The sequence below is a fragment of the Erinaceus europaeus genome, chromosome 12 (assembly GCF_950295315.1).
Source record: "Erinaceus europaeus chromosome 12, mEriEur2.1, whole genome shotgun sequence".
Taxonomy (NCBI): Eukaryota; Metazoa; Chordata; class Mammalia; order Eulipotyphla; family Erinaceidae; genus Erinaceus; species Erinaceus europaeus.
In genome coordinates, this window is record NC_080173.1 from 46,465,274 (window position 1) to 46,481,787 (window position 16,514).

General features: G+C 44.3%; 1 protein-coding gene across 2 annotated transcripts; it reads right to left on the reverse strand.

The window, feature by feature from the left end:
• Window positions 1–236: 236 nt before the first annotated feature.
• Window positions 237–12,823, reverse strand: PSME3 (proteasome activator subunit 3). 2 transcript variants are annotated; one of them, XM_007536824.3, is made up of 11 exons: window positions 12,325–12,823; window positions 11,652–11,684; window positions 11,464–11,526; window positions 11,175–11,279; window positions 7,050–7,098; window positions 5,298–5,410; window positions 5,008–5,076; window positions 4,141–4,208; window positions 3,993–4,047; window positions 3,780–3,866; window positions 237–1,961 (listed from the first exon to the last, which is right to left on the reverse strand). In XM_007536824.3, the coding sequence occupies exons 1-11, from the start codon at window positions 12,364–12,366 to the stop codon at window positions 1,881–1,883; spliced, it is 765 nt and encodes a 254-aa protein (XP_007536886.1). In that variant the 5' UTR covers window positions 12,367–12,823; the 3' UTR covers window positions 237–1,880. The 2 variants fall into 2 exon arrangements, with proteins under 2 accessions (XP_007536886.1, XP_007536885.1); XM_007536823.3 differs by lacking the exon at window positions 12,325–12,823 and adding an exon at window positions 11,773–11,897.
• Window positions 12,824–16,514: the final 3,691 nt, after the last annotated feature.

A 16,514-nucleotide genomic window follows, 5' to 3' on the forward strand; every position in this document is an offset into this window, starting at 1 on the left:
ATGAACACACACACAAGAACACAAAGGAATGACTCAACCTTGCCTCTTAGTAGGCAGAAATCTCACTCACTCCATTATCCCAGATAAGAGGCAGCTCAATTGGCAAAAGAAAAAAACCCAATGGGGTGTCAAGATTCTGTGTATGTGGAGGTGGGTGTCCCAATGTTGTCAGGTTAAGTATGGTCATGTCCCTACAAGCAGAGTATCGCACGCGGATCTGCAGCTTTAGAAAGAGGTCAAAGTACCTGTATTTTTAATAATTTCTTGACATGGTGAAAGAATTTTACATTACAATCCAAGGGTGGTAGGGGTAAGGAGGGGCAGCAGAACAATCCAACAAAAAAGGAAACTGAGAAACATAGTAGGAGGTAAGGTTTTAGCTGGAAGGGATTTGGAGGGTGGATAAGGGCATTGCCCAACTAAAATGCAATTGGTTTGTTACTGAGTACTATTTATGGGAAGATGGCATCTGAACTCCTTCTCTATAGCATACTGGGCAGAAGTAAAAATGATACACCCAGGTGTCAATATGATTGTGGTTGGAAGACAGAGACAAGGCTAGTAAGTCAGATACTGAGAGTCACCAGCAGGTTAACTGCATGTAGTAATTCTCCAGTTGTGGTAGAGTAAAAAGCAGGGGGTTGATGAGAATGAACACAAAAGTTGTAACAAGAAATGACATCTCTATAAGTGTCAAGAGATAGGAGGTGACTTCTATGGTTTTGACTTACCCAGTCAATTTCCACATACACAATGTGTACAAGCAAGTGTGTGCATGCACACACACATACACACTAATGAATGCTTTCTCTGGAAGCACAATACTATAAGAGACATCTTTTCCCCAAAGGGAAAGCCTAGCAGGAGCAGCAGCATCTGGCCTTCATAGGTGCAAGCATCCCTACCCTAATCTAAAACTGGCCTAGGAGGAGGCAACCCGGAGTCAGAGGACCAGTTTCTTTAACACCCAAAAGGACCCCAGTCACAAAGGGAGGGTCTACTCCAATCCCTCTACTTCTCTTCTTTCAGTTCTCCACCAATTCACCCTGGGCACCAAAAGGTTAAAAAATAAAGAGATAGTAGATCTCAGTGGATGACGACTAAGACAACTATTACTTCCTGGAAGGTCTGTGTGACAAGATCTAGGTAGGTGGGTAGGACGTCAAGTAACAGACTAAGAAGGTACGTGTGTTGTGTGTGTGTGTACGTGTGTGAGCATCTTGTCTGCATGTGTGTGTCTATGCACACACATGTGTATGTGGAAACTCTAGTTATAAAAATATATGAAGGAGCTAGGGACTTGGCTGAAGGTCTAAGGTGCTTCTTATCATGATCAGTTTCAAGGTGGGTTGTATATAGATAGGAAACTCTAGTTATCACCAGGACAACTGTGACAGGAAGGATCCAACTTCCCACAGAGGCAAAGACACTAACTCCACACCAGGAAGAGTGGAGCTGGTCTCCCTGAGCCCAGTTCCTGAAAAACACCTAGCACTTTCCTTTTAGTTCCCTCAGCTTCTAATCAACTAATCACCAAAAGGAAGGAAACACAAAGTCCGAGACACAGGAGGGAGAGAGAAGGAAAAGAGAAAACACAAGCATTCTTGTGCCAATATCCTGCACACACAAACTTGGAAGTTCTCCAGAAATTAGGAGAGGTCAGGTGCGGGGTACTAGGGAAGGAAATACAAGAGTTCCTGAGGCCTGAAAAAAGAGGTAAACACATCACAGAACTACATGAGAGTTTCATTAGATTCTAACTAAAAACAGAGAGAGGTGTGATTACTATTTCCAGCCAGTTTCCCCATCACGATAGTCATGTAACAAACCAAGGCAATGTCGGTCTTGAGCCAGACTCACAGAGTCCCCTGGCCCTGGCCTCAGTACAGTGTTTCTGCATTGCTGCTTCGGGGCCGCTTGATCTTTTCGATATTTTTCAGGATCATGTCATGTAGAGTTACCTGGGGAAGAGGGATCGACAATCACTTATCTTTTCTACTTCTACCTCACAAAGAAAACAAGACATGCACACCCCCGACAAAACCCCAACCATTTGTATAGTTCCAACCTCACTTCTTGAACCTGAATTCAGAGCATTTACCTTCTCTTTTACCTCCAAAATGCATAGGCCTAAGATATGTTGAGTGTTTCACATGACAAGAATTATACTAGATTCTTTCATGTGTTACCTTACTCATTTAAAAAAATATATTTATTTCGGTCTGGGAGGTGTCATAGTGGATAAAGTACTGGACTCTCAAGCATAAGGTCCTGAATTCAATCCCCGACAGCACAGCTTTAAAAACATTTATTTATGGGGGGAGTTGGCAGAGCATCACTCTGGCACATGCAATGCAGGAGATCAAACTCAGAATCTCTTGTTCATGGTCAGAGGATCTACCTGCTGGGGCCACCTCATACACTCATAAGTTTTTACATTTTTCCTGGACAGGCAGAGAGTGAAAGAGACCACAGCACCCAAAGCCTCCTTCAATGTAGTGGGGACCAGATATGAACATGGCAAAGCAGCATACTATACAAGTGAGTTATTTCACTGACCCTCACTTTTACACCGGTCCTTGCGCTTTGCGCCACATGAGCTTAACCCACTGTGCTACCACCCGACTTCCACTGACCCTCACTTTAAGATCACCCAGCGGGCACTCGGGTGGTAGCACAGCGGGTAAAGCACAGGTGGCACAAAGCACAAGCACTGGCATAAGGATCCTGGTTTGAGGCCCCGGCTCCCCACCTGCAGGGGAGTTGCTTCACAGGTGGTGAAGCAGGTCTGCAGGAGTTTATCTTTCTCTCCCCCTCTCTGTCTTCCCCTCCTCTCTCCATTTTTCTCTGTCCTATCAATAATAACAACAACATCAATAACAAGAATAGCAATAATTACAACAACAACAACAAAATGAGGGCAACAAAAGGGAATAAATATTTTTTAAAAAAAAGATCACCCAGAAGAGCACTTATCATGTGTAAGGTGCTGAGTTGGAACCCTGACATTAGATGGGAATATCATGAATCAGGAGAAGCTCCACAGATGGTGGAATTAAAATTAAAATATGTTGATGAGGGAGCAGTAGAATTATATTCGAACCACACTCTCAGTGCAGTAAATATTCTAAATGCCATTTTAGAAATGACAAAACAGAATTCTCAGATTACACAATTTGTCCAAGGCCACATAATGAATAGAGTTGGTTCCAAACCTATGTCTGCCTGGTTCTTACATCTTCACAATTCATAACACTGTACCTACCCTAAATAACTAGAAGAGAGCAATTCAGTTAGATACTCTCAATCATTTTATATTAACGGTTCTCATCACTTGGTTGATAAATTTGGAAGCTGGGTGGTGGCAAATTCAGTAGAGTGCACGAGGTGCCGTGCACGAGGACATGGCTTCAAATCCCCAGCGGGGGCTCCGTGGATGGTAAAGCAGAGCTTCAGGGTGTCTCCCATTCTCTACCAGAATAAAGAAGATACAAAAACAGAAAAAAGGAAGGGGCAAAAAGGCACCAGGAGTGGTGGAGTCACTGTGCAAGCAATATTCCTGCTAAGGGAGGAAAGAAAGAAGGGAGGGAGGGAGGGAAAGAAATTTGATCAACCTACAACCCACCCCCCAACTCTCCTGAGTTGTAGAATTTTTGGTGGTGGTGCTTATCTCTAGAGTTAGAATGCTCCAGACTGACTCCATAGCACTGAAGCCTGGCAGAAAACTCTGAACAGAGCAGAAGCCAGAGTAACTGTGGGCAGGGATGAAGGTTACTTACATATTGATTCCTTAGCTCTGATATGATGAGCCGCAGACTGATATATTCTTTCTCATCAATCTCTGTCACGGTGCGGCGATAGTCCTCCTGAAAAAGAGGGCAAAGAAAAGGCTAGTGACCAAGACCTGACTGCCCAGACAGCTCTTTCCCAGTTAAGTTACACCTCTCTACCCTACCACACTTCCACCCTTACCCCACAGAACCCTCACTTACCACATGTGGATATTTAGCTATTTTAGAAACCAATTTGGCTCTTGTAATATAGTATCTGGAAGAGAGAAGAGAAGGAAGCTACAGGTCCCTGGACAATGCTTACCAATTCTCCATCCCTAACTCATGGGCCAAGGCTAAGAAGCCCTACCTAGAAATCTGGTCCAGATATGAGGCAGCTTCGCTCTCAACGGTCCTCAGTTCTGCAACTGTCTCCTCCTGGAAAGAAGAAATAAGTCAAAAGCTACTTCCATATCATCCCACAGCAGACCAAAGGAAGATAAGATTATCACTCAAACTTTCCTCTCCAATTTTGTTTTTGCCTCCAGGGTTATTGCTGGGGTTCAGTGCCCGCACCATGAATCCATTGCTCCTGGACGCCATTTTCCCCCCTTTTGTTAGTAGCCTTGTTGTTGTTATTATTGTTGTTGTTGATATCGTTCATTGTTGAATAGGACAGAGAGAAATGGAGAGAGGAGGGGAAGACAGAGAGGGGGAAAGAAAGAAACCTGCAGACCTGCTTCACTGCCTGTGAAGTGACTCCCCTGCATGTGGGGAGCCAGGGGCTCAAACCAGGATCCTTATGCCGGTCCTTGCACTTTACGCCACGTGCATTTAACCTGCTGCGCTACCGCCAGAACCTCTCCAGTTTTTTTGTTTTTTTTTTTTTGCCTCCAGGGTTACTGCTGGGGCTTGGTGCCTCCACTACGAATCCACTGCTCCTGGAGGCCATTTTTTCCCCTTTGTTGCCCTTGTTGTCTATCGTTGTTGTTGTTAATATTATTGTTGTCGTATAGGACAGAGAGAAATCGAGAGAGGAGAAGACACAGATGGGGAGAGAAAGATAGACACCTGCAGACCTGCTTCACCGCCTGTGAAGCGACTACCCTGCAAGGTGGGGAGTCAGGGGCTCGAACTGGGGTCCTCACATCAGTCCTTGCGCTTTGTGCCATGTGCACTTAACCTGCTGCACTACTGCCCGGGCCCCTCCTCTCCAATTTTTAATGCAATGTATTACCTGAATGGACACCCCAAAGTTGTTTCCATCTTCTATCCTAGGTATCAGGAGTTGGACCCACATTTTGACCTAGAGGGCAGGGAGATCAAAATATACATATGAGGACCTTGGTTTTTCTGCTGAAGTCATGAAATATGATTCATGTTGCTAGGACCAGATGCCAGGAGCAAAGATAGTTTGCCTGCCAACCCCCATATAACCTCCATGCTTCCAGCCCCACACTTGTTATTTTTCATTGTTTAAGTTGGGCTGTTTGGGTTCAGCCCACCGGTCACTAGCTCTTGTCTCACCGTGTTGCATTTCTCGATCAGCAGCCGGATCTCGGGTTTCACTTTCTCAATAATGTCCACCAGCTGCTGGTTGCTTTTCAGCATCCCATTGGGCATCACAAATACCTTGGTTCCTGGCAGGGATTCGAAGGTCAAATGACTGGGGTGGGAATAAGACACAGTACCCTCCACCTTAGCCCTTCCTCTGACCCACAAGATGCAGTGATCTCTGCCTTTTATCTGTCATAAATCATGACACCAACTGAACAAAAAAAAAAAACTTTCCCATCTGCAGGGGAGTCGCTTCACAAGTGGTGAAGCAGGTCTGCAGGTGTCTGTCTTCCCCTCCTCTCTCCATTTCTCTCTGTCCTATCCAACAACGAAAGACATCAACAATAACAATAATAACCACAAAAAGGCTACAACAACAAGGCTACAACAAAATGGCCTCCAGGAGCAGTGGATTCATGGTGCAGGCACTGAGCCCCAGCAATAACCCTGGAGGCAAACAAAAAAAAAATGCTAAGAAAAAAACTATATGGATTAACAAATGAGTATTTAAAGCCAAATGTCTGGGGGCCAGGAGATGGTTCACCTGATAGAGTGCACACTTTACCATATGCAAGGACCTATGTTCAAGTTCCCAGACACGACTACATTGGAGCATCACACAGTGGAGAAGCTTCAAGGACAGTGAAGCAGTGTTGTGGTGTTTCTCCTTCTCCTCCTCCCTGCCACCCCTTCACGCTCTATCTTTAAAAAAAAAAAAAAGTCCCTGGGAGCAGTGGAAATATGTAGGCACAAAGCTCACCAGTGAAATACTGGTGGTGGTGGTGACTTATAAAAGAAAAACAAAGCCACAAGTCTGAGAAGTAAGTTAAAATATACTCTAAAGACCAAATGTACCAACTATTACTTAAGAGAGAAAAAAAACAATACAGAACTAAGACTTCTATGGGGGAAAAGAAATCTGGTGGCTGGGGAGAAAATATTGTGGTAATGTTAAAAAAAAAAAAAAAAAAAAAGGCAGAATCCTTTCATCCCTGAGGCACCAAAGGTCCCAAGGTCATTCAATCCCTAGCATCACTATAGGCCAGAGTTGAGCAGTGCTCTGGTATAAAAATAAGTAAGTCAGGGAGTCGGGTGGTGGCGCAGCAGGTTAAGTACAAGGACCAGCTTAAGGATCACGGTTCAAGCCCCCGGCTCCCCACCTGCTGGGGAGTCGCTTCACAAGCGGTGAAGCAGGTCTGCAGGTGTCTGTCTTTCTCACCCCCTCTGTCTTCCCCTCCTCTCTCCATTTCTCTCTGTCCAATCCAACAACAACATCAATAACCACATCAATGTTAAACAAGGGCAACAAAAGGGAAAATAAATAAATATTTTAAAAGTAGTAAGTTAGTAGATAATAATAAACCCAGAGCAGTGAACTCCTGGTTTAAAAATCAAATTAAAATGACTCTTGTGCCTGAGGCTCCAACATCCCAGGTTCAATCCCCCATACCACTATAAACCATAGCTGAGCAGTGTTCTGGAAAAATCAATAAAAACCTGGGGTGTGTTGCCTTTCCCTGACAGTCTACACAAAGTGAAACCATCTGTAATTATTGGAAAACTAGACTTAGCATGATAAATGATAACTATGTTTAGAGGACTTAAGACTGTCAACTCTGGGACTTTTAAAATCCTGTCTTTCCTGACCAGAACACTAGGCCTATCTGCTTTAGAGGCTGCCATGTCAGGGAGCAGGTAGAGCGGAGGTGGTGGTTCTCTTACCTTGGAAGGCCTCTTCACATTCATCTAACCTTCGTTTCTTATAAGTGGGCTAAGGATACAAAGAGACAGGAATTAAGTCTGCTCTAATAGCCACAACCCCATCAGAGGACACCCTTCAAGCAAATTTAACCTCTACCTCGGTCCTATTGCTTGTCTCATTAATTTATATACAATTTATTAAATACCTATGAAGCTTTCAAAAAAGTTCTTGCCATAAAGCAACTTACATTCTAGTTATAATTCAAGAAATTTAGAGGGATACATAATATAAATAGAAAAAATTGGGCCAGGTGGTGGTGCACCTGGTTAAGTGCACAATGTCATAGTGTGCAAGGACCCAGCCAGGTTCAAGCTCCTGGTCCCCACCTGCAGGGGGAAAGCTTCACGAGTGGTGGTGCAGGGCTGCAGGTGTCTCTCTGTCTCTTTCCCTCTCTGTCTCCTCCTCCCCTCTCAATTTCTGTCCCCGTCCAATAATAAATAATAAAAATGTTAAAAGAAAAAAGAAAGCAATTTGGGGTAGAACATAACACATAAACAACATGTCTTTAACACCTACAATTAATGTTATTATAAATGACTAATGTTATTTTTTTAGACAGAGAGGCAGAGGGACACAGTGAACATGACCATAGCACCAAAATTTCTTCCAATGGGGTGGTGGCCAGATTCCAACATGGGTGGTATATATGACAAATCAGCACACTATCCAAGTGGGCTATTTCACCAGTCCTATTAAGTATCAATTATACTCCAGTTAAAAATTTTAAAAAAGGGAGTCGGGCAGTAGCGCAGTGGGTTAAGTGCATGTGGCGCAAAGGACCAGGACCGACCGGCATAAGGATTCCGGTTCAAGCCCCCAGCTCCCTACCTGCAGGGGAGTTGCTTCATTGGCGGTGAAGCAGGTCTGCAGGTATCTATCTTTCTCTCCCCCTGTCTTCCCCTCCTCTCTCCATTTCTCTCTGTCCTATCTAACAACGACAACATCATCAACAACAATAACTACAACAACAATAAAAAAAGGAAAATAAATAAATATGGAAAAAAATTTTTTTTAAAAGCAAAAGACTGGGGAGGTAACTCAATGGGTAGAGCACATGCCTTCCAGGTTTGAAGCCCTGGGGTTGATCCCTAGTACCCCTTAGAGTTATAAAGAATGTGGGCTAGGGAGATTGCATAGTGGTTGTGCAAAAAGACTTTCATGCTTGAGGGACCTCAGGTCCCAGCACCACCATAAGCCAGAGCTGAGCAGTACTGTAGTAAAAGTAAGTAAGATGGGTGTATTCCTGAAAAATGGTACCGAACCCCAGCAATAACCCTGTTGGCAAAAAGAAAAAAAAAAAAGTACTCCTGGATAGTGAAACAGTATTTTTTTTTTAATCTTTATTTATCTATTGGATAAAGACAACCAGAAAATGAGTGGAAGGAGCTAAGAGGGAGAGAGATGGAGAGACACCTGCAGCCCTGCTTCACCACTTGTGAAGCTTTCCCCTTGCAGGTTGGGACTGGGGGCTTGACTCCGAGTCCTTGTGCACTGTAATGTGCATTCAACCAGGTCCACCACCACTGGCTCCCACCCCCTTTTTATTGCACAGTCTCACAGAAAAATATATTTAAAAAATGGTGTTTGGAGGTCAGGGATATAATCAAGAGGTACTGCACAGAACTTGCACAAGAGGTCGCAGATTCCATCACAGTGTTGAGTAGAGTTTCTGGTTTAAAATAAAAAATAAATAAATAAATAAATAAATAAATAAGGAAGAGTAGTCCAGAAAGGTGGTGTGCAATGAATAAGGCACTGGACTTTCAAGCATCAAGTCCTGAGTTCAATCCCAGGCATTTCATATATCAGAGTGATGCTCTGGTTCTCTTATAAAAAAATAAAAGGGGAGCTGGGTGGTGGCACTCCTAGTTGAGCACACATGTGCAGGTGGAAAGCTTTTTGAGTGGTAAAGGAGGGCTTCAGGCGTCTTTCTCTCTCCCTCTCTATCTTCCTTTCCCTCTCAATTTCTGGCTGTCTCTATCCAATAAGTAAAGATAATTAATTTTTTTTAAATACTGCATATACATTTTAAAAAATAAACTAAAAGGAGGTTGTTCGTGGGAAGTGACTGAACAGCATAGGACATTGTCTAGCCTTTGGATACAATACCTTGTACCATAATAAAGACACAAAAGGTGTCAGGGAATAGTTCATCTTGTAAAGCATGAGCCTTGCCATGTTTGAGGTCTTAGGAGGTTTAAGTCCTAAACTACATGAAGCACCCCAGACAGCAATAGAGGGCAAGCGCCATGGGTGATAAGAGTGGAGCTGTGGTGGCTACCTTCTTTTTCTTCCCTGTCTATAATAAAGAACAAAAAAAATTGGGCCAAGAGATTGTTTAGCAATTTTGCATATATTTAAAGCTTTGGAATCTCTATTATTTTTTAAAAAATAGTTTCATTATCTTTATTTATTAGATAGAGACAGCCAGAAATCAAGAGGGGGAGCGGGTGGTAGAGAGGGAGAAAGACAAGAGAGACACCTGCAGCACTGCTTCACCACTCACAAAGCTTCCCCCTGCAGGTGGGGACCGGGGGCTTGAACCTGTGTCCTTGTGCATTGTAATGTGTGCGCCACCACCCAGCCCCCCAATTTCTCTGTTTATCTAACATAAAAAGGGGGATAAAAGGGGCTGTGCTACCACCCAGCGGGTTCTGCGCACATGGCGCATAGCACAAGCAACAGTGTAAGGATCCCAGTTTGAGCCCCCAGCTCCCCACCTGCCGGGGGGGGGGGGGGGTTCACTTCACAAGCGGTGAAGCAGGTCTGCAGGTGTCTATCTTTCTCCCCCACCCCCCCGTCTTTCCCTCCTCTCTTGATTTCTCTCTATCCTATCCAACAACAAGAGCAACAACAACAAGAGCAACAAAGTGGGAAAAATAGCCTCCAGGAGCAGTGGATTCATAGTGCAGGCACCAAACCTCAGTGATAATCCTGTTTGGGGGGGGGGGGAGTTATACAGGCTATTCCAGGCATAGTCCAGGTTTGAGCCCCAGTATCACGTGAGAGGAACTTTGACACTGGCATATCCCTTTCTCTCTATCTGAATGAAAAAGCAGCCTGAAGCATAGCCTCAGCTACACACACACACACAAAGTAAAAATCAAAACAAACAAAAAAAAAAGATTAATTTAGCATATGCTATGTACTTGCTGGAGAGATAAAGGTGGTTAAAAACAGACTTTGCTTATAGAAGTGAAATACTATCACAAATAACAAAACATATGTAGTAGCTGAGGAGGTATATGCTCCATGTGAGAGCACAGGACTTGCATGTGTGTAGTTTCCAAATCCACCCCCTAGTATGGCATATACCAATGATGCTCTGATTCTCCCACTGAAAGTAAAGACCAGGACTAGAGAAATAAGCCATCCTGCTGGAGCACCAATCTGCATGCCTGAGGCTTCAGAGAATACAGGTAAAAACCCTTGGCAGCACTTTGTGCCAGAGCTGAGCAATACTCTAGATCTCTCTCCCCTCTCACTCTTTGACACATATAAAAAAAATTAAATAATGGGTCAATTTGTTTCCAATGCTTCCCTGTTTAACAAAATACTGTCCTTAGTATTGTCAAGTGTGTTAAATGTAGACAAGTGACCAATAAGGACTATGCTACAAGGTCATAGGAAAGACTGCAGTTACATAGAAGACCCACTCATCAAGTGGGTCATAGCAAGACCAAGACATCGAAACATAAGTTTTCTTAATGCCCTGCAAGTGCCCCAGATAACAAAAGGAAACCTGTATCAATGAATCCTAATTTGAAATACATTCTCAGAGTAGCATTAGCATTATTTATGGTATGCTATAAACAAAAACCAGGTCCTAAAGGAGGGTCTACTAAAGTCATCATGTCCTAAAATGTCTTAATCCCTACTTCTAAACACTACTATTCCTATCACACATGTTCAAACTGAGTGTGAAATAGAGGGTATCAAATAGGAAGATAGGACACTTGAGCTGGGGAGATAGCATAGTGATTATGTGAAAAGCTTTCACGCTGGAGGTTGCAATATCTCAGGTTCATTCACCAGCACCACCATAAGCCAGAGCTCTGGTTGGTAAATAAATAAACAAAACTTACCCCATCCAGTCCATCGTGGCTATTAGTGAGAAGAATGGGGTCTGGGACAGGGAGATTCATGTCTGAGTGGATCTGAGTTAGGTCATGGATGTTCAGGATTGGTTCCTGAAAGAGAGATGCACCCCACCCCATAAAACATTAGTCTTTTCAAGATGAACAAAGAATTTTTCTTGAAGGGCCATGAGAGTACTTTTATATTACAAAATGAAGTTGAGTCAACATAAAAATTGTCCCATTTGACAGAAAGACGAAGAGGGGGAAAAAAAATACAAATTGAGGAATCTCTTACCTTCAAAAAGCTATCGAGTTCTAACAACTTCTTTGGGAAAAAATTTGCCACCAAATCTTCTGCCTAAAGATGAGAGAAAAAATATAGACGAATTAATAAATGTAGTAAGCTCTCTCTCTCCAGACTGTCCATTCTTTGGGCAACTTTTAACTGCTAAACAACACAGCTTTTCCATTTATTTCACTCACCTCACTTGTAATCCGCTCCCTGAAAGAATCAACCTAAAATTAACAAAGAAAGCAATTTAGTGTCTGGCAAAAGAAGTAAAGGCAGAATAGGGAAATCTAAATCCAACTGTCTTTCCCTCACCTTGTAATCATAATGAGAAGCTGAGAGGCCCCCAGACTGCAAATACTTTATTTTTTTGAGGATCCATTTCTCCATCTCAGAAGAGGGAAGCGGGGCTCGAGGGCATCACCCGCTTGTCTCCCCTCCTTCCCTCCCTCCCTGTGTCTGAAACTGAATTTGAGAGCAGACAAAAGACAAATAGATACTGGGGTGTGAGCTCACAAACATGCCACCCCCTATCCATCCTTGGCCTATAATATGAGGCAGGCGTGACGCCAAGGGCAGGGGCAGTGTCCGGAGGCGGAGACACTGCTGGGTTGGGGGAGTTCCAGCTGTCACCGGCCTAAAGCACTGATCCAACACGTGCTCGTGAGCCTCCCCGGGGTGCTCCATCACCAGGCGGGGTAAGAAGGGCGCCCCAGAAGATCATCTCCTCCGATGCTTTCTCCAAAAGTGGGGGGCTGGGCTGAGTCGAGCGGAAGCTCAGAGCGGGTGTCCCCAGGGAGACAAAGACGCTATAGGGCTGCGAGGGGATCTAAAGGAGGGATAAGGAAGCCGGGACGGCGCCGCTACCTTGAGCTTCACTTCCTGATCCACCTTCAGCAACGAGGCCATGGCCGGGCCGGGCCGTCCGCTCCTCTAGAGACCGGAGACGCTGTGGGCTCCGGGGAGGGGGGTCAGAGGGATGGGAGGAATCTCGGCTTCTCTGGGGACGCGGCCGCCCTCGTTGGCTCACTCACTGCTCGTTTACTCCCTCCCTCCGTGCAGTCTGTCCGCCCGCCCGCCTGCTGCCGGCTGCCTGCTGGCTCTCTCCGCTCGCCCTCCCGGCTTTCGCCGCTCACGCCGGAACTTACGTCACAGCCAATCGCCGGGACTTCAGAGAGGATGTGCACGTGCCCTGCGCAGCTGTGCTGGGGCTTGGGTCTGCACGCTCCGCGTTGAATTTCTGGGTTCCTGTGCCCAGGAATACCCTGAAGAGGGAGGAGGGGAGCAGAGGCTGTTCTGTTTCTGAGAACAGAGCGTCAGCGATACTCGGGAACTGTTGGCTGTTAGCCCAGCACTCGCCTTCACCGAATAAACCTGAGCTGCTACCGCCTCTTGGACTGTGTCGCACCCTAGTGACGTCGACGTGAGGAAACCCGCGGCGGTCTCTGCGCGCGCGCGTCTGTGTGTGTGTGCACGCGCGCGCGCGTGCGCGTGTGTGTGTCTATAGCTGGTAATTTCTGCTGCCACTTTGTGTGTTTGTGCTATAATCACAACTGTCCATCTAGTTCAAACCAAATACCTAAACACTAACCATGACTCCTTTTATCCTCATCTACCTACATTCAGTCCACCCATTAGCAGGTCCTGTAAGAATATGCTTTTCTCCATCTCCTCACCTGTTTCCTAGTTAAACTCACTGTCATCTTTGCTTTGGAATAAACTCCTATTTGCTCTGTATCCACTCTTGCCACCATTCTCCACTACCATTATCCATTCTTTCTATTTAGAATCCAGTGCTATTTTTAATATGTCAACCGTGGACTTAGAGTCTATTAAAACTAAATATAGCAACAACAAAAAATGTGTACTTTCGTTTTATCTTTACTTATTGGATAGAGACAGCCAGAAATCTAGAGGAAGGGGGTGATAGAGGGCAAGAGACAGAGAGACATCTGCAGTCCTGCTTCACCTCCCGCAAGTCTCCCCTGTAGGTGGGGACCCGCCACTTGAACCAGGGTCCTTGTGCACTGTAACATGCACTCAACCAGGTGCACCACTACCGGGCCCCAATTACGTACTTTCATGAGAGAGAGACAGAAAGGAAGACACAGAGCACTGGTACATGGTGGTGCCAGGATTGAATCTGGGACCCTTCTGTGACCTCATGCATGAAAGTACCACTTTCTATCTCTGTATTATCTCCCTAGCCCCATGCTTTTCTTTCTTAAATAAATAAATAAACTTTACAAAAATAAATGTTTTACATTGAATTTGCTTGTTGTTTGTTTTGGTGTTGCAGGGGAAATTTCATAAAAACTTTTTCGGATAGATAATGGGGGGGTATAGAAGTATCCCCCAGTGCTGGGACATTCTCATGTGATGTGCTGATGACTCAAACTTGACTGCATGCATAGCAAGACATCCGCCCTCTCAGGTTAGCTATCACACTGGCAATTTAAAGTTTTTGATAGAATTTTTAAAGATTCATTCATTATTTAAGTAACTGAGTAGTATTTTATTGAGCATGTCTCCCATAACTACTTTTTTTTTTCCCACCAGGGTGATCACTGGGTCTCAGTTTCAGCACTAGTATCCACTGCTCCCGGAAGCCTCATTTTTTAAAAAATATTTAATTTATTTTATTTTCTCTTTTGTTGTCCTTGTTGTTTTTCATTGTTGTTGTAGTTATTATTGTTATTGATGTTGTCATTGTTAGATAGGACAGAGAGAAATGGCGAGAGGAGGGGAAGACAGAGAGGGGGAGAGAAAGACAGACACCTGCAGACCTGCTTCACTGCCTGTGAAGCGACTCCCCTGCAGGTGGGGAGCTGGGGTCTCAAACCGGGATCCTTGCCGGTCCTTGCGCTTTGCACCATGTGCACTTAACCCGCTGCGCTACCGCCCGACTCCCCGGAAGTCTTATTTATTTATTTATTTATTTATTTATTTATTTTATTGTTTATTTATTTACTTATTGATTTTTTGTTTTATTTTGATAGGACAGAGAGAAATTGAGAAGGGAAGGGGGAAGAGAAAGACACTTGGCAGACCTGTTTCACTTATTTATTTTTGTTTTTATGTAACCTTGGTTTACAAGCCCATAGTGATTTTTTATATTTTATTTATTATTGAATAGAGACAAATTGATAGGGAAAGGAGAGAGACAGAGACACCTGCAGTACTGCTTCACCACTCGTGAAGCTTTCTCCCTGCAGGTGGGGACTAGGGGCTCGAACCTGGGTCCTTGTGCACTGTTAAGATGTGTGCTCAACCAGGTGCGCCACCACCTGCCCCCCCCAGCCCCTCATTTACTAACACACAGAAATAGCATCACTCTGGCACATGAGATGATTGGGACCTCATACTTGAAATTCAATAGCTCTGGCCACTCAGCCACCTCCCAGGCTGTGAAAAAAAATTATTTTCTAATTAGAAAATTTCATTGTTTTCTTTTTTTGTTTTTGACTTTCATATCATACTTGGGTTGAGGAGATAGCATAATGGTTATGCAGAGACTTTCATGCCTGAGGCTCTAAAGTCTCAGGTTCAATCCCCCATACCACAAGCCAAAGCTGAGTAAGGATCCCAGTCCGAGCTCCCGGCTCCCCACCTGCAGGGGAGTCGCTTCACAAGCGGTGAAGCGGGTCTGCAGATCTTTCTTCCCTCTCTGTCTTCCCCTCCTCTCTCCATTTCTCTCTGTCCTATCCAACAATGACAATAATAACTACAACAATAAAACAACAAGGGCAACAAAAGGGAATAGAGTTACATTTTTTTTAAAAAGTCATATATTAGAATGTAAACCTAGTCATATATATTACATGTAAATACTACACATTATATGTAAAAGTGTATATGTAGCTTCTCCAAGAGCAAGATTATAATTCTTTTAAAAAAATATTTATTCCCTTTCATTGCCCTTGTTTTTTTTAATTGTTGTAGTTATTATTGCTTCTCCAAGAGCAAGATTATAATTCTTTTTAAAAAATATTTATTTATTCCTTTTCATTGCCCTTTTTTTTTAATTGTTGTAGTTATTATTGTTGTTATTAATGTCGCTGTGAAGTGACTCCCCTGACAGTGGGGAGCTGGGGGCTCGAACCGGGATCCTTACACTGGTCTTTGCGCTTTGCGCCACCTGCGCTTAACCCACTGCACTACCACCAGACTCCCAAGATTATAATTCTTGTGCTTAAAGTTGTTACCAACTTGAAACTTCTGTTGGTACAAACAGCAGAGTGTAAAATTTTAGGGACTAGAAAATGGTTCACCTGGTGCAACACATACTTTATTGTACAGGAGAGACATGGTTTGAGCCCAATCTCCTCTCCCCACATAGGAACACCATTCAAAGGGAAGCTTCACAAACCATGGAACCAAGCTGTTCTAACACTCTTCTCTCCATCTCTCACTGTCACCATTTATGGAAGGAAGGAACAAAGGAACCAACTAGGAGAGGTGGACATGCAGGCAAGAAGCCCCAGTGAAAAAACCCTGATGGCAAAAATAAATAAAATTGTGAGGGCTGGGCAGTGGCACACCTGGTTGAGCACAGCTTACAGTGTGCAAGGACCTGGGTTCAAGCCCCCAGTCCACACCTACAGGAGGGAAGCTTTCCAAGCGGTGAAGCAGTTTTAACAGGTCTCTCTCCTTGTCTCCCCTTCCCTTCTCAATTTCTCTAGCCAATAAATATATAGCCCCCAGGGCTATTGCTGGGCTCGGTGCCTGCACAATGAACCCACTGCTCCTGGAGGCCAGTTTTGCCCTTTTGTTGCCCTTGTTGTCCGTCGGTGTTATAGTTACTATTATTGTTGTCATTGTTGTTGGATAGGACAGAGAGAAATCTAGAGAGGGGAGAGAGAAACATAGACACCTGCAGACCTACTTCACCGCCTGTGAAAGCGACTCCCCTGCAGGTGGGGAGCCGGGGGCTAGAACTGGGATCCTTAGGCCAGTCCTTGAGCTTTGCGCCACCTGCACTTAACCCGCGGCACTACCGCCCGGCCCCAATAAATAAATATTTTAAAAGAAAAAATAAGTTAAAAAGAAGAAGAAAA